The 23,936-nt window shown below is 38.9% G+C and overlaps 1 protein-coding gene across 3 annotated transcripts in view; it reads left to right on the forward strand.

Annotated features, from left to right (window-relative positions):
* POLR3B (RNA polymerase III subunit B) overlaps positions 1-23,936 on the forward strand; it is a 115,251-nt gene that overhangs the window by 15,272 nt on the left and 76,043 nt on the right. For all 3 annotated transcript variants that reach the window (XM_055394426.2, XM_088837164.1, XM_088837165.1), the window contains 5 exons: positions 1,133-1,250; positions 2,680-2,788; positions 9,904-10,026; positions 17,917-18,036; positions 20,313-20,447. In XM_055394426.2, coding sequence (XP_055250401.1) covers positions 1,133-1,250; positions 2,680-2,788; positions 9,904-10,026; positions 17,917-18,036; positions 20,313-20,447 — 605 coding nt within the window. The remainder of the gene's footprint in view (positions 1-1,132; positions 1,251-2,679; positions 2,789-9,903; positions 10,027-17,916; positions 18,037-20,312; positions 20,448-23,936) is intronic.

Consider the following 23,936-nt stretch of genomic DNA (forward strand, 5'->3'; position numbering starts at 1 on the left):
TGATAGTTCAGTTGGTAAAGAATCTGCCTGCAATGCAGGAGACCCTGGTTCATTTCCTGGGTGAGGAAAATTCTCTGGGGAGGGGATAGGCCACCCACTCCAGTATTCTTGGGCTTCCCTTGTGGCTCAGCTGGTAAAGAATCCGCCTGCAATGCGGGAGACCTGGGTTCGATCCCTGAGTTGGGAAGAGCCTCTGGAGAAGGGAAAGGCTACCCAATCCAGTACTCTGGCTTGGAGAATTCCATGGACTGTATAGACCATGGGGTCACAAAAAGTCAGACACGACTAAGTGACTGATGTAGAATCCCAGAAGGTTTTGGAAAGAGGATAACACAGAATGTGACTTTACTAGAGCAATAATAGGATGTTTCATAAGTCAAATATATTGCGTTGTTTTTGCTTATATTCTGAAGGTAAAGCAGTCTCACTTTATCCTATTCTGAATTGTGTGCAAAAAAGCATAACATAATGTTTTATGAGTTTTGTCAAGTATAGAATATATTTTGGAAACCTGATCTTAATCTGCCATTGTCAATGATTTGTTAGAAAACTTGGAACGAATTTTAATTTATATTGAAGATTGTCACTTATTTCTGTGCTTATAAAATCTGAAGACTAATTTATTTGGCTTTTTTTTCATTCACTTCTCATATGTCAGGTCCTGATGATCAATAATGATGATGAATGATGAATGATCAATAATGATGATCATAGACCAATAAGATGCATTCCTTGTCCTCCAGAAATTTATCTTGTGGCTAATTTGTTTAAATCATGTGCTGAGACTGTTAACAGTTTGTAAAACAATATTGACAAACCCCTTTAAATTAAGGAAATGGCAGCCTACTCCAGTATTCTTGTCTGGAGAATTCCATGGACAGGGGAGCCTGACAGGCTACAGTCCATGGGGTCGCAAAGAGTCGGACATGACTGAACTACTCTCTGTCAGCACCATAAGGTGATGGTATTGAGTCAGCTGAAAAGTTCATTTGGATTTTCCTATAAGATGTTATAGAAAAATACAAATTAACATTTTGGCCAACCCAATAGAAAGACTAGGAACTTGCTGCCATTGCTCAGTCACGCTGTTGGAAGAATGGCTGGTGATGCTTTTCTTGTTTCCCTCTGGCAGGGGGCTACTTCATCGTTAAAGGAGTAGAAAAAGTTATTCTTATCCAAGAGCAACTGTCTAAGAACAGGATCATTGTGGAGGCTGACAGAAAAGGGGCTGTGGGTGCTTCAGTTACCAGGTATGGATGGCAGAGCTGGTGTTCTTACGAAATATTGATCATCCCATTGGTGTCAGATAGCTGTCACTGAATACGGAGGTAGCCCGTTATTTCTCTTCTATAACAGGGAGTGGGATATTTAAACTAAACTATATAGCATTCAATTGATTGCGTAAGTCTGTGTCATAGAGTACTGATTTAAAATTTTCAGTGATGAGAAGTGTGAGACATTGTTCAAAGGGGCATTAGTTATTTTATCCAAGTTGAACTTGGCTGCAGTCCATGGTGTCGCAGAGTTGGACACTGAGTGACTAACACACACAGCATTAAAGGAACTTTTTAAAAAAGTTAAAAGTTCTGGGAATAAAAAATATGTGGCATGGTTAAGATGTCAGTATGAAATAGAGTTTCTCTTCTGATGACTTATAATGAACTGCTCAGCTTAGAGTTTCTGAAGTTTTCTTTCTGGTGAAGAGGCAACTAACAATAGTGCCCATTTGTTGAGCAGTTAGTAGGAGCCAGAGAGTGTATTAGGTGCGTTATATATATTTGTCACCTCTGCCCTCCAAGGTAAGTGCTGTTATTTTCAGGTGAGTAACAGGCCTTGCTCACAGGATGACATTGACCATCAGGGGAAGCCAGCATTTGGATCAAGATGTAATAATTCTGCAACCCACATCTTCCTGTTGTATGCAGCTTTTGAAGCCAGGACAATCAGGATTTGAATCCCACAGTTGTTTACTAGTCATGAGGCACTTGGGGGCGAAATTACAATATTTAACTTCTCTAAGCCTTGGTTTCTTTCATACATGATTTAGGGACAACACTGCAAAATAAGTGTTAGAATGTAGGAGATTAGAGCTAATGTTCATAGAGTGAATAACAGTGCACAGTATGTAATAGGTGATCAGAATGTGTTGTTATTGTGGTGGATTAAAGCTGGGAAATGTTTTTAAATCCATCAGGAAAGTTTCAGCTAACTGAGATATCAATAGGAGATTCCTTAGTTTCTTTTGACTTTATATCGAAACTGTAGTATGTTGTATTGGATTATTATTTTTAAAATTCATAGTATTCATTCATTTTCTTGTGGTTTTCCCATTGTGGTATAGGCTTATTTTAAAGTTTTTCTTTTCAAATGTATATTATTGATCAGAAATATATCCCATATTAGAACAAAGCAGTTCAGGTGGAATCAAAGTGAAGTAGGTTAAAATGAATTGGTAATTGTTGCTTATTCGCCCACACAGCTAAAGAAACAATTCTAGTGTTCTAAAATGTTCATGGAAGTGTCAGAGGAGGCTGGAGAGGAGTTGAGTGTCCTGTTTGGAAGGACCTTACTGATCGTTGCTGATCACTGGAATCTTATTGATTGGTAGTTATTGCTCTTGCATGTTAGTAGCTTGAAACTATGTGGGGATGTAGTTTAACCAACTGTGTTTTCTTATAGCTCTACTCATGAGAAAAAAAGCAGAACCAATATGGCTGTGAAACAAGGACGGTTTTATTTGAGACATAATACTTTGTCAGAAGATATACCCATTGTCATCATATTTAAGGTGAGTCTGCAAGTATCATTTGAAAATTATAAAGAATTCTTTTAAACTTTTATTTTTATATATAGGTTAGAAAAATTGAGCCTGCAAATATCTTCTGAAAATTATAAATTTTCTATGGTTTATTTTCATATATAGGTAGAAAATTGAGCACATGGAGTTCTAGGAATGTAAAGATTTGTGACGTAGAGAAATTGTCAGGCATATAATATAAATTGAAAGCTAGTGAGGGTGGGGTTCAAGTATTTTTAAAAGTAGTGATCTATTCTTTAAAATGGAAACACGATAAGGAATTCCAAAAATACAAAAGGATGTATAGTAATGAGTAGGCCTCTCACCCACCTGTACCTAAAAAAGAATGGACACACAGCTCTTGCTATTTTAAAGCTGCTGTAATATTTTATACAAGGCAAGGATATCTGTAGGCTAAGTTTCTAGAAGTGTAATTTTCTAGGTCAAAGAGGATGATCTGAGTCTTTTGTTCTTTTTTATGGACTTTGGGATTCCTGTGAATTTTTTCATAGATAACGAATCTTTAAGCTAAAGCTGATTTTTAAAATCTTCTTTGTGAATTGTTGACTTAGAACCCAAAAGACATTTTCCTGTAGAAATAATGTTTAAGTGGTGTTTACTGTTCAGTCACTCAGTTGTGTCTGGCTCCCCATGGACTGCGGCACGGCAGGCTTCCCTGTCTAGCACCATCTCCTGGAGCTTGCTCAAACTCATGTCCACTGAGAATTTTTAAATTCACTTCTTATTATCTTTATTTGAGGTTTATGTTATTTGTAACTATAATTTTTTGTAAAAGAAAAAGTAATTCTGTCTTTTCTTGAAGGGAATCCCACATTGCCCAATGCAGTGTCTTGTGTCCATGGTGAGGTTCAGTGGATAAATTTTACCTATGTGAAATTACATCTCCAGCAGAGGGCAGTATGTTATCATGGATCAGAAGGACTTTTATGGACAATTTCAGAGCTTATAAAGATGTGTAGGACTGCTTTCCTTAGACCAGAAATTATAAATTAATTATAATGCCGATACTGTTATGTCACTCATATGGAAAAGGGATCATTAGACACATGCATGCATTAAAACCAGAAAACTTTTAAATACTTTACTTGGGTAGGTGACAAAAGTTTGGTAAGACAGTTTTTTCTGTCAAATTTATTATTATGTTATAAATGTATAAATATATTTATAGCTGAATAAATAAGTAAATCCTTTCTAGCATGGGGCTATAAGTTAATAATGTGCATTTTTATGCAGCAGCCAGTAGTTGAGATTTCCAGCTTCTCCCTTTCTGATTGTAAAATAGTCCTTACATTGAATTGAGAAAGTCACTAAAAAGTGTAACAACGTTGGATAGTTTTTTAAGACCTTTTTTCCTTTGCTTTTGAAATATACACATTGATTTTGTTTTACTTTTTTCACTTAGCAATGAATTTTGAATAACTTTCCTCATCTGTAAATAAATCCACATCATTATTTTTACTAGGTATTGTATAGAATCCATGTACATGATATAATCTATTTAAGCAAATTTCTATAGTGGGACATATAGGTGTCTTTTTTCCCTAAATTTTCACTCTTAGGCACAGCACTGGGCATCCTTATACACACATGTGTGTTGCTGATTATTTTGTGAGACTTAATTCCTGGGAGTGGGATTATATATATTTTTAAAAACTTGTACACGTTGTTTAATTTTTCCCCTAAATGTATTCATTACATTTTAATCAGCAGTGTATACTAACTAAAATAAATACTTGAAAATTTTTCAGTTCAGTTCAGTTGCTCAGTCGTGTCCGACTCTTTGAGACCCCATGAATCACAGCACGCCAGGCCTCCCTGTCCATCACCAACTCCCGGAGTTCACTCAAACTCGTGTCCTGAAAATTTTTAGGTCAAATAAATACATTGATCACACATAGACACTTTTTTTGGGTCTCTCACTATAGAGTTGTTTTAATGAACTTGCTTATTAACCACTGTTAAGACCTTCCCATTTGGGAGGCAGCATAGAATGAATATTGGATGTCTTACAATCAGGCAGATCCAGGTTGACTTCCAGTCTCTTCACTTACTAGTCTGTGTGGCCTTGAATAGATTCCCCAGTCTTCTTGAGTCTTGGATAGCTCATCTAACGTGAGCATTTTACCTGAGGGGGGGGTTCTTTAAGGAGCAAATGAGATAATACGTTTTTTGCAAAGTAGACTGCGTAGAAAGACAATGCTGTTTCTTTTTAGGGAGTCTTCTTTACACATTCAGCGTCAGAAGCCCGGGAAAATAAAGTAGGCTACCAGAAAAGTCACATCATTTCTCTTTTTGTGTTGTGTGGCCCTAACACAGACCTTGACAGTCATTAGGACTTGATGGTTGTTGATTGTAGCCAACAATTGGCTAAAAGTGACAGAAGCAGCAGGGTTTCCAGACTCCATGCCGAGTCTGAATATGACGGATAAAGCTTTCAAGACGTAGATCAGCCTTATTTATGGACTTGAATCACAACAAAGGTTCTCCTGCCCATGAATCTTCCCCACTTTTATTTTTTGTACCCCTCAGTATTCAGCAGTTGTGCTGTGACGGCATCTGCAGCCTAAAGATGTTTTTGGAAAAAGAGGACAGATATCAAGGGGGCTGGGCATTGCATAATTTTGAAATGTTTGGTCTTTAAAGAGAAAAAAAATTACGGAGTTCAAGTGAGTGAATGCAGTTCTTTTGTTATCTGTGTGGACTGTTCTGGTAATGATAGGTTGACTTCTGTCTAAAGAAAAATCTCTGGGTTCTGAATGTTAGATATTTTAAGAACTTACCCTTTTTCCTTCTTCACATAATATGTTGCAACATATCACCATTAGCTTGCATATCATTCTCTTCTGCTCATTAGTATTCTTTCTGTTTCTAAAAATCACACTTTTAGTCACACTGAGTGGATATCCAAGGAGAAGACTTCCTGCCACTTTTTAAAGAGTACATCCCCTTATTTTTGTTCTTATTGCTGATCGCCAGACTGGCTGACCTTCCACGGAGACATTATCTCTGCTATTTTTTTCATGAGGTTATTGAATAGCCTTCACTTTTGACTTACTCGTTAGGTGAAATGGTTTCAGATATCTGGCGTACAGAGTTCCATATAAAGCTGGTTTTCAGATGTCTAAATTAGGTCTGTAGAGCAAAATGCTTGGGCATTTTGCTGTCGTTTCCATAGCAATATGTCATTTATTTGTAGCTGTGACTTCTGAAGGCTAAATAGTCATAAAGTCGCTTCCATCTTTGGAGCTGGAGCACTACTGATGACGACCTGACTGAGTTGTCACCATGTTTCAGTGACCTGATACTGGAAGAGTTTAGGGCTTTTAGAGCTAAGCTTTGCCACAGATCATTCTTTCTGCATATATGGTGTCATTTACTGTGTGACATACCTTTGGCATATCTTTGTTTCATAGCTTAAAAATATTTGGAAGGCCTAAGCAGTCTGTTTAGATTCATGTTAGGCCGCTCAAGAGTTTTGTGCAATTACAGACTTGCTCCTTAGATCAGCAACAGGGCAACTTGAAGTGGCAGCTTCAAGGGAAGACTTTCATTATTATTAAACACCAAAAGAGACAATCAAGAACACTGTCTTTTTTGCTTGGAGATTACTGAGCTAAAAAGTATTCAGGTGACATACGGTGATCTTCACGTGGCTTAGGTGTTGTCTTCCCCAATGAAAGGGGGCTGACCCAGGATGCATCTGCCGTTTCAGCTCTGGGATTCTGTTTGTTTCAGCAAGGCCTTTTCCTGCTATATCGTTTTGCCTCCTTGGTTTGGCACCTGTTCTACACAGATCTCATCTCCTTTAGGTTTTGTTTTTTTTTTTTGGTTTTCTTCAGTGTTTGGGCTTTCCCTGAGAAGTGAGACTCCTTAGTTACAAAGTTTTACATTCAAGATTTTAGAGAAAAACGACTGCAAACTATTGCCTTAGTGTTGTTTTTGTAAAAATATGTTGGTGCCATTGAAACCCATTATTTTGAGAGTTTGACAGGTAAAAATTAACTTATATTCTAACTGGCTTTTCAGAGAAGTACTGTCATCTGTTATTTCTGAGTGGCTCCTTGGCAGACCACAGAGGATAGATGGTACTGGATATAAGCCGTAACCATCAGAGAAGATGCAGCTCTGTGTTTGGTTAAAGGATAATCTAGGGTTGTTCTTTTTTTAAATTAGAGCTGATAATTTTTTAGGATTGCTCTTCTTTAATCCATGAAAGACTAAATGTGTGTGTGTTTTTCTTTTTTTTGACTGCGCTAGGTCTTCATGGAGGCACACAGGCTTCTCTGGTTCACGTAGCATTAGTAGCTCTATTGCATGTGGGATCTTAGTTTCCTGACCAGGGATCAAACCCTTGTCCCATGCATTGAAAGGTGGATTCTTAACCACTGGACCACAGGGAAGTCCCAGGAAGACTGTTTTAATGAATTTGTGTAGTGTTTAGAGTTGCTGTCTAGTGTCCATTTGAATAAATGCATTGTATCAGAGATAAAAAAGACATGAAAACTGACGTGAAAATTAACGTATATTAAAAAAAGAAGGTTTGTATCCTGAAAACTTCTTCATTTTGTTCACAAAACAAAAATATTTTTCAAAACAAGTTGTACGCTTAAAATATTAAGTTTGATTTGACTCCCAAAGTTGGTTTATTAGTTATCTGTGCTGTAACAAGTCACAACAGTCTGTCGGTCAGGGGTTTGGGCCCTACACTGAGTTGCTGGGAGGGATTGGGGGCAGGAGGAGAAGGGGCCAACAGAGGATGAGATGGCTGGATGGCATCACCGACTCGATGCACATGAGTTTGGGTGAACTCCAGGAGTTGGTGATGGACAGGGAGGCCTGGCGTGCTGCGATTCATGGGGTCGCGAAGAGTCGGACACGACTGAGCGACTGAACTGGACTGAGACTGAGTAGTCCTGGCTCCGGGTCTCTCATGAGTCGAGGTGTCAGCTGAGGCTTCAGTCATCTGAAGACTGGATTGGAGCTGGAGGTGGCTGACCCTCAGGGTAAGAGACCTGGCTCCTCACTACTGGCGCTTCCATGGGAGCTGGAGTATCTCCATGACATGGCCACTGGTCCCCAGAGGAGCCAGCAAGAAGCTGCAGTACCTTTGTGACCCAGGCTCCAGAGTCATAAGGTGGTTTCTACCTTTTATCTATAGAAGTGAGTCATTAAGTTTAGCCCACACCCAAGCAGAGGTGCAACTTGATGAGGGTGAAAGAGGAGCGTGAAAAAGCTGGCTTAAAACTCAACATTCCAAAAACTAAGATCATGGCTTCTGGTCCCATCACTTCATGGGAAATAGATGGGGAAGAAGTGGAAACAGTGACAGAGTTTCTTTTCTTGGGCTCCATAATCACTGTGGATGGTGACTGCAGCCACAAAATTAAAAGACATTTGCTCCTTGAAAGAAAAACTATGACAAACCTAGACAGCGTATTGAAAAGCAGAGACATTACTTTGCTGACAAAGTTCCACATGGTCCAAGTTATGATTTTTCCAGTCGTCATGAATGGATGTGAAAGTTGGACCAATAGAAGGCTGAGCACCAAAGAATTGATGCTTTCCAATTGTGGTGCTGGGAAGACACTTGAGAGTCCATTGGACAGGAAGGAGATCAAACCAGTTAGTCCTAAAGGAAATCAGTCCCGAATATTCATTGGAAGAACTGATGCTGAAGCTAAAGCTTCAATACTTTGGCCACCTGATACAAAGAGCTGACCATTAGAAAAGACCCTGATGCTGGGAAAGATTGAAGGCGGGAGGAGAAGGGGACGACAGAAGATGAGATGGTTGGATGGCATCACGACTAAAAGGACGTGAGTTTGAGCAAACTCTGGCAGATGGTGAAGGACAGGGAAGCCTGGTGTGCTGCAGTCCGTGGGGTCGCAGAGTCGGACACCACTGAGTGAACAGCAGCAACTGTCCTAGCAAGCTTCGAAACTTTCGGTAGGCTTACATCTGATCCTGAGATAGCCAGGTTGACTTTGTATGATACAGACTATTAAAATTCAAATGTAGAGTGGTGGAATGTTGAGCTGGAAGGGACCTTGTTTGCCCTGTCATGACAGAAATGAAGAAACTCAGGTGGAGGAGCTGATGTGCAGTAGTGGTCGTCAGGCCTGTTGACATTCTCTGTCAGCTTTGAAGAGGTGCCCCTTCCATTGTGCCCAGCGTGAGGCTGTCTGTGTTCTGCATCAGACTCAGAATTTGATTTTCCCTGTCTTGTGTGTGGAGAAGAGCTAAGAACTAAATTGTCAAAGTTTAACAGACGAGTACCCCTGGTTCTCTTTTCTCTGCATAGGTAAAGGAAGAATTTGAATACAAATATAACTTTTCCCCTAACTTCTCAGAAGTGGGCTACTTTTCTGCCAGGATAGGTTTAGTGAGATTATGCTCTATTTCTTGATGTGGCAGAATGCCAGGCAAATGTGTGAAGGAGTGAACTTAGGACGACCATATGGAATCTACAAAGACCTGCATTGTTGGCTGCCACCTTGAAACACTTAAAGATAAATGAGTTTTTTAAACCTAAGGGTGTTCTTGGTTTTATAAAAAATCTCATTAAAAATCTACATAAAGTAGAGCTTGATATCTCTAGAATAGTGAGGTTAAAACATCCTCTAGGAAAAATTCTTTGAGCCTAAAGGTGCATGATTTGACAGTTCTCAGAAAATTTTGTCTTGCGGCAAAACTCTTTGAGGGTTCTGTTTATTTTCAGCCATGCATATTTTCTGATTTACTGCTCTTTGCCTTTTGTTTTCTCTTTTTTCTGTTTGCCTTTATAATTGTGACCAGGGTCTCCACTCTACCGCCCCACTTCCTTGGATACTTATAAATTGTAGAAGATAGTACACATGCAGAAAGTGCTTGAGAATGTTTGTTTTTCCTCTTCCTCATCAAAATTTCTGTTTCAGGTTCTTCTGCAGCTTGGGCTGTGACTGCCAATGCCAGATGGCACCGTTTCTGAGAAAAGAGCTAGCTTTTGCTTAGAAGTAATACCCACAAACAATGCCAAATTAGCATAAGCAAATGTCAGTGAGTTAACACAAAGCCCACACTCTTTCTATCTTTTCTTCCCTTCCTAGGCCATGGGTGTTGAGAGTGACCAGGAAATTGTGCAGATGATCGGAACAGAGGAGCACGTGATGGCTGCGTTTGGGCCCAGTCTGGAAGAGTGCCAGAAAGCTCAGATTTTCACACAGATGCAGGTGTGTCTTTTCACGTTGTCCTTCACTGCGAAAGGGAATTAATTGGAGATTTAATGCTGCTCATCGCTAAAGCATCAGATGCGGTGACTTTTAGGGGTAGAGATTTGGGGTGGATGTTGGGGAGATGGGAATAGTGGTCAAGGAGCTTCTTTGGCTCATTATTTGAGGGATTGGAGGAGTCTGCCTAGACAAATTATCGACTTTGGTGTCCAACTTAGAAGCGGAGGGACCAAGAGGCTTTTGTTCTAATGTAATAAATGGCAAGTACTCGTCTTTTCTGTATTTGCCTGGTGACACAGTTTTTTAAACTACAGCACCTCTAGTGTAGAAAGCTATTTTTTCTTTCTTTTTACGTCTTTATCTTTAATATTCTTTTTTATTCCCTGCTTTGAGTTGCTTTCAGCATCCAGTTGTATGTGGTCTCTATCCCTTTTGCTGAATTTTCAATGTTTCCAGCAAGAAAAACCCAGGCTCAGAACCCCTTTGCCACTGCAGAGCCTTCATTGACCTGCCTTAGGCACTTCTAGCTGGAACCTGTGGATTTTAGGACCAGACTCAAAGATGAAGATAGGGAACTGTATATATGCTTTGTTGTTGTTTAGTCACTAAGTCCTGTCCAACTCTGAAACCCCATGGACTGTAGCCTCCAGGCTCCTCTGTCAGTGAGATTTCCCAGGCAAGAATACTGAAGTGGGTTGCCATTTCCTTCTCCAGGGGATCTTCCTGAACCAGGGATCAAACCCACGTCTCCTTCTTGACAGGTGAATTCTTTACGAATGAGCCTCCTGGGAAGCCCCTTTATATATGCTAAACATAATCAAAATAATTAGACTTCCCTTCCCATGTGACAGGTAGCCCTTATAGCCATCCTCAGGATTTTTAGTTACATATTTATAAGGTGCTTTGCTAGTGTAAATCAGTAGTGACCTTCCTCATAGCCATCCTGGTAGGTAGGATTTCCCTTCTATAGAGAAGCACAATGGACAGTTCTTATTTATTATCCATGTATACATTGTCTATTCTGTTGGGTTGCTTAAATAAGGTATAAATTCCATGCTGCTTTTTTCTTGTCACCCAGGATGTTTTTAGAGATAGCATTTTCCTTATATCTGTTAGTATGTGTTCTGAAAAATGAAATGAGTCTTGATATTTTCATAGACTGAACCAAACATTTAGGAAGATTGATTGTCATATGTAAGTACACATAAATTCAAGAGCAGAAAATAGCAAGGATTATTCTTACCACTGCCTTCTTCTTTATCTGTAGTTAATTAAGCAGTCACCTCTAGTTATCAGGCAGGCAGCATCAGGAGAAGTTGTTTCTATTTCAGTTCACTCACTCAGTCGTGTCCGACTCTTTGCGACCCCATGGACTGCAGCACCCCAGGCCTCCCTGTCCATCACCAGTTCCCGGAGTTCACTAAAACTCATGTCCATCAAGTCGGTGATGCCATCCAGCCATCTCATTCTCTGTCGTCCCCTTCTCCTCCCGCCCCCTATCCTTCCCAGCATCAGAGTTTTTCCAGTGAGTCAACTCATTGCATGAGGTGGCCAAAGTATTGGAGTTTCAGCTTTAGCATTAGTCCTTCCATTGAACACCCAGGACTGATTTCCTTTAGGATGGACTGGTTGGTTCTCCTTGGAGTCCAAGGGACTCTTCAAGAGTCTTTTCCACCACCACAGTTCAAAAGCATCAATTCTTTGGGACTCAGCTTTCTTTATAGTCCAACTCTCACATCCATATATGACTACCGGAAAGACCATAGCTTTGATTAGACATACCTTGGTTGGCAATGTCTCTGCTTTTTAATGAGCTGCCTAGGTTTGTCATAATTTGTCTTCCAGGGAGCAAGTGACTTTTAATTTCATGGCTGCAGTCACCATTTGCAGTGATTTTGGAGCCCCCCAAAATAAAGTCTGTGACTGTTTCCATTGCTTCCCCATCTACTTGCCATGAAGTGATGGGACCAGATTCCATGATCTTAGTTTTCTGAATGTTGAATTTTAAGCCAACTTTTTCACTGTCCTTTTTCACTTTCATCAAGAAGCTCTTTAGTTATTCACTGTCTGCCGTAAGTGTGGTGTCATCTGCATATCTGAGGTTATTGATATTTCTCCTGGCAGTCTTAATTCCAGCTTGTGCTTCCTCCAGCCCAGCGTTTCTCATGATGTACTCTGCATATAAGTTAAGTAAGCAGGGTGACAATATACAGCCTTGATGTACTCCTTTCCCAATTTGGAACCAGTCTGTTGTTCCATGTCCAGTTCTAACTGTTGCTTCTTGACCTGCATACAGGTTTCTCAAGAGGCAGGTCAGATGGTCTGGTATTCCCATCTCTTTCAGAATTTTCCACAGTTTATTGTGATCCACACAGTCAAAGGCTTTGGCATAGTCCATAGAGCAGAAATAGATGTTTTTCTGGAACTGTTGCTTTTTGGATGATCCAGAGGATGTTGGCAATTTGATCTCTGGTTCCTCTGCCTTTTCTAAATCCAGCTTGAACGTCTGGAACTTCACGTTTCACGTACTGTTGAAGCCTGGCTTGGAGAACTTGGAGCATTACTTTGCTAATGTGTGAGATGAGTGCAATTGTGCAATAGTTTGAGCATTATTTGGCATTGCCTTTCTTTGGGATTGAAATGAAGACTGACCTTTTCCAGTCCTGTGGCCACTGCTGAGTTTTCCAAATCTGCTGGCATATTGAGTGTAGCACTTTCACAGCATCATCTTTTAGGATTTGAAATAGCTCAACTGGAATTCCATCACCTCCACTAGCTTTGTTCATAGTGATGCTTCCTAAGGTCCACTTGACTTCACATTCCACGATGTCTGGCTGTAGGTGAGTGAGCACACCATCGTGATTATCTGGGTCATGAAGATCTTTTTTGTATAGTTCTTCTTTGTATTCTTGCCACCTCTTCTTATATCTCCTGCTTCTGTTAGGTCCGTATCATTTCTGTCCTTTATTGAGCCCATCTTTGCATGAAAAGTTCTCTTGGTATCTCTCATTTTCTTAAAGAGATCGCTAGTCTTTCCTATTCTATTGTTTTCCTCTATGTCTTTGTACTGATCACTGAGGAAGGCTTTCTTATCTCTCCTTGATATTTTGGGAACTCTGCATTCAAATGGGTATATCTTTCCTTTTCTCCTTTGCCTTCCGCTTCTCTTTTCATAGCTGTTTGTAAGACTTCCTCAGACAGCCTTTTTGCCTTTTTTTCCCATGGGGATGGTCTTGATCCCTGTTTCCTGTACAGTGTCACGAACCTCCACCCATAGTTTTTCAGGCACTCTGTCTTTCAGATCTAATGCCTTGAATCTATTTGTCACTTCCACTATATAGTCATAAGGGGTTTGATTTAGGTCATACCTGAAGAGTCTAGTGGTTTTCCCTACTTTCTTCAGTTTAAGTCTGACTTTGGCAATAAGGAGTTCATGATCTGAGCCACAGTCAGCTCCCGGTCTTGTTTTTGCTGACTGTATAGAGCTTCTCCATCTTTGGCTGCAAAGAATGTAATCAGTCTGATATTGGTGTTGACCATCTGGTGATGTCCATGTGTAGAGTCTTCTCTTGTGTTGTTGGAAGAGGGTGTTTGCTATGACCAGTGCGTTGTTGTGGCAAAACTCTGTTGGCCTTTGCCCTGTTCTATTTTTGGTCTTCACTGAACTGTTTATAAACTGAAATTACATTGTAATTACGTGAAGAGAAAACGTTAAATACTTAGGAATTGGCTACATTTGGGGAGATACACTCTATGCTTTAAAGCTGTGTAATGCCTGGGAGAACAATTTACCTTCATGATAGCCCAGTGGATTTAGTGAGATCCAGTATTCATCTTATTGCAAGCATCATCTTTGCTGGTCAGATAACTCTATCATTGTAAAGCCGTTTGAGCTGGAGGTAAACAGTGAGTTGCAAAATCATTCATTTATTCCTCTTAAATAGGTACTGACAGAAAATATTGTCTAACTAAAAGTTACTAAAGTGAACTGGAGAAGTTCTTTTAAAAGATGAGAATATGTGATTAGCTAAAAAAGACAAACGTATCTCACGTGAGACAAACAAGAAATAGAAGTTTGAGATGGCTTGTTCTCTGTGTGCTGGATTAAAGCAAATATTAATTATTTGCAACTGATAAAAGGTTACAGAGGCACAGGCAGTCCAAAATGGTTGATGACTTGAACATGTAAGTTAGGGAAACACAAATATTTTATGTTATTCTAAATAAAAATGTATCGTCTTAGGTAATAGAACTTTTGACATGGCACTTCAGTAGATTGTTTAAAATATATGTTTTGTTTTTAATTCCTCCCTTTTTAGTGACTCCTCCATTTATTCTGCTGATAAAGCCCTTTCACTGCTACATATGTCACAGATGTTTTACATTATCATTGCCAGGGACTCTGAAAAATGGAGAAGAAATTAGTCACTACCTTTTTGGGAGGAGAGGATACACCAGGGTGGCGTCTTGGCCTGTTTATAAGGCCAATTGGGCCCTTACCCAGCCCTGGCAACTTTATCAGCTATTCTAGGGAAAAGTGACTTTCTGCTGCATCAGAAGGCGCCCCTGTGTTCCTGTTTCTTCCTCAAGGAAGTGAAGACGCTTTAGTCTCTTTCCCAGGGGAATTGAAAGACCGAAATTTAATGAAGACAGCTCAGTTAGGGAGCACTGAGGCGCCTGTCTGTTCCTGGTCCCACCGCTGCTGGCTTGCTCCAGTCACTTACTTGGTCACCTCTTCCTGCTGTGTTACTGCACCTTGTGTTTTGAAGCTCTTAGTTTGTCTTACTCTCTGATGGCCTTGTTTTTGTTTTAAACCAGGGAAGGTTCTAGATTTGATTTCCAGTCTTAATAGAGATGTTCCATTCAGTTTCGGGGACTATTTTAGTCAGGAATCAAAAAAATAAAGATGACAAAATGTCTAGTAAGAGGGACATACAGGTAAGCAGACAGAATACAGTGTGACATGAACACAAATGGAAGTACTCAGTTCTTTATATGTAAGGAATTAAATTGCAGAGAGAAAGAAGTAGGGTTAGGAAAGGCTTCAAAGAGGAAGTGGTACCTGATCTAGGTTTTGAAGCATGGAAAAGAAATTTTCCCAGGCAGGAAACTAGCAGCAGGAATTCCAGGATAAAGAATCAGGAATCCTAGTTCTTTCTTATGACTAAATGGAAACCAGTGTTTTGGGTTTTTTTTAATGCGTTTATTCCTCTTACAAAATAATAAGAACCACATGATCTTTTCAGACTTTTTTTATGGAAAAATTTCAAAATATAAAAAGTATATAGAACAGTATTATGAACCCCCATGTGCCTGTCACCCAGCTTCAACATGAAAAACACTTTGCCAGGGACTTCCTTGGTGGTCCAGTGGCTAAGACTCTGTGCTCCCAATGCAGGAGACCTGGGTTTAATCCCTGTTCAGGAAACTGGATCCTGTGTGTCACAACAAAAATGGAAGATTCCGTGTACTGTAACTAAGACCTGGTGGAGCTAAATAAATAAATATTAAAAACAGAAAAACTTTGCTATTCTTATTTCATCTAAAGCTCTATCTCTTCCTCACCTATTACTTGGTTAAGTTTTTAAAATGTATTTTTATTTGGGGGGAAAATTGCTTTACAGTGTTGTGTTGGTTCCTGCTGAGCGGCAACACAAATCAGTCATATGATTAGTTTTTAACGTTTCACTTTTTAGGTAAAGTATATATACACATAATATACAAATCTTAATTGTATACTTTTTATAAGATGCAGAATATTTCCATGACCCCTGAAAATTCCCTCATGCCCCTTCTAATCAGTTTTTGCCTCCATTCTCGTTTTCTCCCACTTTTCTTATTTTTTTCACCATAGATTAGTTTTGCCTATTCTAGAACTTTATATAAGGAATTATGCAGTATATACTTCTTGTTTTGTCAGCTTCTTTTGTTGAACATACTGACTTAGATCCAGCCAAGTGTTTCCTCTTTAGGTCGTGTATCCATGTTCTTCATTCCTTTTAATTGTTGAGTAGTGTTCCATTGTATGAATATACCACAGTTTGTTATCTTTTCCTGTTGATGGACATTTGGTTTGTTTCACTCTTTGGCTGTTATGAATAAAACTGCCATAAACATGCCTGTCTAAGTCTCTGCCTAGACAGTTGGGCATTTCTCGTGGATAAATACCTAAAAATAGAATTGCTGGATCAAGATGCAGTTGTGAGGAATATTACTCAGCCATTAGAAAGAATGAAATAATGCCATTTGCAGCAACATGGATGGATCTGGAGATTGTCATGCTGACTGAAGTAAGTCGGACAGAAAAGGAGAAATATTGTATGGCATCCCTATATGTGGAATCTAAAAAGGAATGAATGATACAAGTGAACTTACTTACAAAACAGACTCACAGACTTAGAGACCAAACTTACAGTTGCTGATGGGGAGAAGGATCGGGGAAGGGATAGTTAGGGAGTTTGGGATTGACATGTGCACACTGCTATGTTTAAAATGGATAACCAGCAAGGTCCTACTGTACAGTATGTGGAACTCTGCTCAGTATCATGTGGCAGTCTGGTTGGGAGGGGAGTTTGGGGGAGAATGGCTTCATGCATATGTATGGCTGAGTCCGTTTACTCTTCACCTGAAACTGTCACAGCAGTGTTAATTGGCTAAACGCCAACCCAAAATAAAAGATTAAAAAAGAAATCAGTTGTGTATGTAACTTTTATCGAGCCAGAGCTGCCAGCTGGGACGGCAGCATTTTGCAGTCCCCTCCGCCGTGCCTGAGAGTTCTGGTTCTTCACGTCCTCAGCATTCGGTGTTGTTAGTCTGTGTACCTTTCGCTGTTCTGGTTTGTTTTGGTGGTATTTCACTGTGATTTTAATCATGCGTTTTCCAGATGACTGATGACGTTGACTACTTTTTGTGTGCTTACTGACTTCCTTTATAGTTGAAATCATGTAAATCTTCTGACTGTTTCAACACTGTTTTCAGTTATTCTAGGTCTTCTGCTTTTCCATAAAAATTTTGAAATCCAATCAATTTGTGTTTTTTAACAAAACCGTCAGGAGTATAATTAACAATAAAAATACATCTTTTGCTCAATTTGGAGATAATTTTAACAGCAAGCCATCTTTAACTATATTAAATGTTCTGCTGCTGCTGCTGCTAAGTCACTTCAGTCGTGTCCGACTCTGTGCGACCCCCTAGATGGCAGCCCACCAGGCTCCCCCGCCCCTGGGATTCTCCAGGCAAGAACACTGGAGTGGGTTGCCGTTTCCTTCTCCAGTGCATGAAAGTGAAAAGTGAAAGTGAAGTCGCTCAGTCATGTCCGACTCTTAGTTACCCCATGGACTGCAGCCTACCAGGCTCCTCCGCCCAGGGGATTTTTCAGGCAAGAGTACTGGAGTGGGGTGCCATTGCGTTCTCTAATTAAATGTTCTAGTCATTGAAAATGGCATAACCCTCAGTTTATTTAGGTTTTGTCTTCTCACAGCAGTGCTTTGTAGATTTCAGGGTAGTCATACATGCTGTGATTCCTTTTTGAGGAGAGAAACTACTCCCCCTCCCCCCCAAAGAAGACTCACCCAAAGTGTTAACAGTCAACAGAATCCTCTTTGGGTGGAGGATTGATGGCTAAAATACTTATCTCCTTTGTATTTTCTAAACTTTCTACAATTGTCCTGTATCAATTTTATAGTAAAAAAAAATTATAAAAAGGGAACTGTTTTGTCATTGGTTTATGACAAATGTTTGTTGTGTTTTTTTTTTTAACTAGGACCAATTCAGTTTTCTTTATAAAGGTCCTTGTCTTTTTTGCTTATAGTGTTGTGTATGGGTAGCTACTTAATAAATTCTCTCTGATGTTATTCAAACATTATTGTAATATATTCTGTTTCTTAATAGGCATTAAAATATATAGGGAACAAAGTCAGAAGGCAAAGGATGTGGGGAGGTGGCCCAAAGAAAACCAAAATAGAAGAAGCAAGAGAGCTCCTGGCTTCTACCATTCTGACCCACGTACCAGTGAGTAAACCCTTTGCAACTGTGAATACTGATCATTGTGGGATCCGTGAACTTCTGTTTGAGTACGAGTTTACATTAATTGAAGACTGGTTCCATAAGAAAAGAGAGAACCCTAAACAGGACTCTCTGATGGACTGCCCTGGAAATAATCTTCCATTATCAACAGTTTATTTGTACTTAGAGAATATTAGCTATATTATGTCATCATCTGATCATGTTTATTGTCTTGATTCTTCTTTCAATCCAAAATTTTAGTTTTTTCTTTGATATTCAGATATATATTAGCAGTGCTGCTAGATTTCATTTCTGAAGGTCAGAGATGGTGTCTTAGATATTTTTAAATAAAAACACGCTTACAGTGCTTTGCCCATATGTGTAACTTTTTGAAAAATTGTGGTAAAACATACAAAATATAAAATTTACTCTTTTTATGTGTATGTTTCTGTGGGATTATGTACATTCTCACTGTTATGTTACCATCACTACCATAGATACTTATTAAAATGTTAGATGGGCTTATCTTCTAGACCTTGAGCTCACATTGTCCAGACTCCTTCACTTAGAATGCAGATGCTCAGGTCCAGAAAAGCTGGATGATTTTTCTTGTCATCCAGCTACTTAGTGGTCAGAGAGAGAGAGCCAGAATCGCATCTTCTGACCCTTGAACCTGTGCTTAATATTTATTTTTATTAACTTATTATTAAACAGAGTTTAGCCATATTGGCAAGAGTCATTCTTCCCCTGCCCTCACTTAATACATATGTACTCTTTCTAAGTTATAAAATTGTTAGTCAGACTTATCTTGTTAACGAAATAGTCGGTTTATGTTGACTTTTAGCATGTGTATTATTCACAAATGATCTAATTTAAGAATTGCACACTCTACCTTCAGGGGCTGATTATAAATAATGAAAAGTTGAGAGAACAGTAGAAGTGAACAGTGACCACCTAAACACATGAAGATATAGTTTTCTTGTTTTGAAACACCTTGTTAGCCAAATAATGTGGGTCTATGATTTTGCCCTTTTGCTGCCATTTGTGTGTGCCCTTGGTCTGATTCAGAGAATTAGAAAAGTAAAACAAGTTTTATAATATGAATTCTTTATAAACAAGCCTATGAAATATTCCTTAGAATTGACAGAAACTTAGACTACTCTCAGTATTCATTGTTTGGGATGTAGAGAAAGAATTTACCTACTTATCTAAGATTTTTGTCTCTCTAAGTAAACCAGTGCAATGATTTAGCCAGTTTTGATTTAGTTTACTGGTTGGGCCAGATTCATTTATGTAGATTTCAGTTGTACAAGATAAAATTGAATAGAACATTTGCAGCAATTTACTTATCAATCTGTTCATTTATTTCATAGATATTTGTTGAGTTCTGACAGTGTTTTAGTACCATTCCTGTTATTTATCGCTGCACAGCAAATATTTCCAAAACTTAGTAGCTTGAGATAAGTGTTTGTTGCTCTCTCTCAGGATTCTCAGGTCTGAAGGGGCTCAGTGATAGGGAGGGAGGTTCTTTTCTTTTTTTTTTTTTTAATATTTATTTATGTGGCTGCATCAGGTCTTAGTTGTGGCAGATAGCTCTAGAGCACCTGGGTCTGCCTAGAAGTTGCAGCTCACAGGCTTAATTGCATCACGCCGTGTGGGATCTTAGTTCCCCAGCCAGAGATCAAACCTGTGTCCTCTGCATTAGAAGGAGGATTCTTAACCACTGGACCACCAGGGAGGTCCCAGGAAGGAGGTTCTTGACATGAATCTTATGAAGTTGCAGACAGATAGCAGCTGAGGGTGGAGTCATCCAAAGACTTGACTGGGCTGAACATCAAAGATGTGTCATCAGTCACATCTCTGACTCCTCACTGCCTTTCCAAGTGGCCCTTTTCTCCCCAGCAGAGTATCCTAGACTTCTCATTTGGTGCTTCAGGACTCTCAAAAGGAAAGAAGTGGAAACTGCTAGTTTACAAGCCAACCCAAAGATGGTGATTAACTCCACCTCTTCATGAAGGAATGGCGTGAAACATATAGGGAGGGAAGGAGTTAATGGTGGTCATCTTTGAAGAAAAACTGCCACAAGTATTGAGTACAAAGATGGAAAGTCATCATCTCAGCTTTTAGAAAGTTTATAGACTGGTTGAATTTTTTGAATAAGGAGAAACGTAACAATTCATTTTTTTCTTATTTAAATATTATGGCATTGGTTATTTTCTTGAGGCACCTTAAATTTTGATGTGTAGAGTCTTAAAAGTTTTTCTCTAATTTCTGAATTACAGGTTAAAGAATTCAATTTCCGAGCCAAATGTATCTATACGGCAGTGATGGTGAGAAGAGTAATTCTGGCCCAAGGAGATAATAAAGTTGATGACAGAGATTATTATGGTAACAAGAGGTTGGAGTTGGCAGGACAGGTGATTTAACTATTTTATGTCAAATCTTATTTTCCTCAATAAAAATTAATTTACTATTCATTTTAGATAGTAGGAAGAAACAGTTGAATGGAATATAGGTTTGTATATTTGGAAATATATGAATATAAACATTCATACATGACTTACTACCTCTTTGACTTAAGAATTCCTTGAACTATGAAAACTCTTAGTTCTTTAAATATGTTAGTAGTGTTACCTATATTATATCTTTTTTGAGATGTTTATTTACTCTCATTGTGTTTAATGTAGAAAGTGATGTATGATTTTAAGTAGTATCATTTATTCAGTTAACAAATGTCTATTAAACTTCTACCACGTGCCAGGCATAGTTATAGAAACTGGGTATAGAGGAAAAATAAGATAGACAAAGGTCCCTTTTCTGTCTTGGGGCTTAAAAGAAGTGCCTTGATGTGGTGGTCTCTGTTAATGTCCTACTTAGAGTTCACGAAATTCTTCAGTCTGTAAATTTATGTCTAACTAAATTTGAGACATTTTTAGAACCTATTTCTTCAGATATCTTTTTAATATTATTCTCTCTTGTCCTTCTAACTCAAATTATCTTGTTTGACCCTTTGATATTGAGGCTCTGTTAATTTTTTTCCCCCAGTTTAGCTCTCTTCTTCAGGTTGGATAATTTCTATTGATCTATTTTCAAATTCCCTAATTTTTCTTGCATTGTCTCTAACATGCCTATTACACTGATCTAATTAAATTTTCAGTTTAGATGTTGTGTTTTCAGTTCTAGAAATTTCATTCTGGTACTTTTAGCTTCTGTTTCTCTACTGAGATTTCTTACTTGTTTATTCATCACAACCATGTTTTCATTTACATCCTCGAACCTTAGCAGCTGTTTTAGAGTCCTGGTCTCATTCCAATAACTCAGTCATCTTAGGATCAATCTCTTGATTAAATCAATCACTTGATTAAATATCTCTGTGAAAAAGTGATATATATTTTAAGCTGAGCCCTCAGACATTCCAGCTGAGACTTGAGAGGAAAATCCAGTCTCACATAACCTCTGGAACTGCATTCTGTTAAGAGACCCGCATGAGCAACATGCGTCTTCAGGCAGTGCCCTTTTTGGAGGAACTGGAAGAGGACCAGTGTTTCTGGGGTGTGAGGTCTGGAGGTGGTGAGAGAGGACACTGGAGAACTAGCATCATACGCCGTGGGAAGGGGTTTGGATTTAATTGTTCCTGCAGTAGAGAATCACAAGAGAGTTAAAATCAGGGAAGTGACACCATCAATTTCAGTTTAAAAGATCTTGTTTGGAGATGAACGGACCTGCCAGGAAAGTCCGGTTAGGAGACTGTGGCAGTATTCCAGATGAGTGATGGTGGCTGGGATCATAACAGCAGGTATTAATTACCATGTCTAAAATGTAAAAAACTGTAATTATAATTGTATCAGTTTTTTCTGAGAAAAAAATTAACGCCTGAAATACTTGGGAAGTTGTTTGGTCAATGGCTAAGGCTAACAGGTGGGCTCTTGGCCACCTTCAGATTGACCACAGTTCAGGGGATTGATTGTGTATATCCCTACCACCAACAATCCCAATTTTTTACAGATCTTTATAATTGGAAAAGAAATCTTGATGTTCAACTAGTCCTTTAAAAAAAAATGTTGGTTGTTTGGAGGACTAAGGAATGGAGTTGAGAGGGGAGAGGAAAAGACTATCCTATTGCTTAAAAAATTAGAATTAAAAAGAGGGTTCCCATGTGCAAAGAAAACATTGCTTTATAAACAGTGTAAGAACATAAAAGGCATTGTGTTGGCAAAAATGTGTAAAAACAATAGCTGCTAATTTCACACCCCATGGGATGAGGGAGTATGAATGTGCTTCAGCTTTAGATAACAGAGCTGTATCCACTGGCCAGGCGGGTTCACAGAACCTTCCCTCAGTCTCACCGCCACCAGAGGGCTGGCCGGCTGGCCGCCAATAGAGGTGTTAGCAAAACCTACCGGTTTCAGGCTTAATCTTTGCACCTACCTTTTCTCTTTCGGTAATGTGTTCATTATTTGCCGAGCATTACTCTATTCTTTGTCTGCAGATTTTTTTGTTTCTAATGCAGCTTGCTTTGTATGGGTGAGATATGGAACGGCACCAAAATCCGGCACCCTGGAAAGCCAGGGATTTCCACCCGGTTACAAAAGAATGCCGTCTTGACTTCAGAGATTGCCTAATCCCAGCTGTTCTGATAATGTAATTAAGGCTGCCTAATGTCTTTAATTTTGCAACCAGTTTGTGTGAAAAGGAGAATTTGGCACTCTGAAGGCTTAAACACTAAATAGCAATCTCAAGACTCCTAATTAGAATTCTCTGACATTAAGCTAATTGGTGAAACTGTATTTCAGCAGCTTAACTTCTTTATTAATTTTTTTTTTTTTTTAGCATTTTCATTGAAAATCAATTGATGAGCTGTCAGCATTTTTTCTTAAATATAATTTGCTCTTTAGTGCTCCTGTCTTAGGCAGGCTGAAAGGCCTCATGCCAACAGTGAGAGGTATTGAATATTTTAATATCACCAACATTCCATCCCTTTTCATCATTTTACTCTTGACCTAAATAATGTGGCTTATTGTGGGAATAGGCCTTGTAGCTTCTTACTGCTCTGTGAACTGGAGAACGTTATTTCTCTTATGAAGAAATTTGAAGGATGGAGAAATTTATTAATGAGGCCGTAGTTTTGTTGAGTGTGCTCTTACTCTTGTTTAGTACTGGAGCATTTCCTTGTACTTGAATCAGGGGGCTACAACAAATTCATCTGGGATCCCCAAAATAAACTTTGTTGAAATTTGAGACACAGAAGTCTTAAGTGTAACGAACTAATTAAAACAGAGCTGAGCTTTTGTGGTTAAAGGTTAAGGGCATTTGCTTCTGTTCAGGATACTTATTCAAGTCCCTTTGCCAGTTTCCACAGGAAGTTACTGAAATGGGCTTGTCCATCCCTCTTTTCCCCTGCACCTGCTTCCATTCCCATATTCCTTTTCATGAAGGAAACTGCTGGGTCTGCGTGGAAGAAAAGATTAAGTTCTCAGAGGAGGAAGTTTTCTTTTTAGAAAACTTCTGACATGGTAAATCAAGGACGCTGGCTTTCCCATCTGCACAGTTGATTTTGTAGAAAAGTGGAAGGATATGCCTATCTTAAGGGAGAAGAGTGTAAAATCACATTCTACCTAGGAAATGCTTTCTTCAACAGTGGCTGGAAGAGAAGACTCATTGACTTTCATGTCTTCTAAATTATGAATCACAAAACTACCTGTGGGTTGTAAACATTTAAGAATACAGTGTGGAATTTGGAAAATCTTTAGCTTATAAGATTTCCCTGAACTTCAGAATTCCTGAAGTTCAGAATTCCTGAATTATATAAATAGTGCATATATAATATCCTCTGATGCTTCATTACTATTATGCTAGGTAGCTTAGATTACATATATATCCAACTGTTTTCTTCCTCAGTAAAGGAA

Source organism: Moschus berezovskii, chromosome 6 (genome assembly GCF_049115385.1).
Source record: "Moschus berezovskii isolate FMDL1 chromosome 6, NW_MosBer_1.0, whole genome shotgun sequence".
Lineage (NCBI taxonomy): Eukaryota > Metazoa > Chordata > Mammalia > Artiodactyla > Moschidae > Moschus > Moschus berezovskii.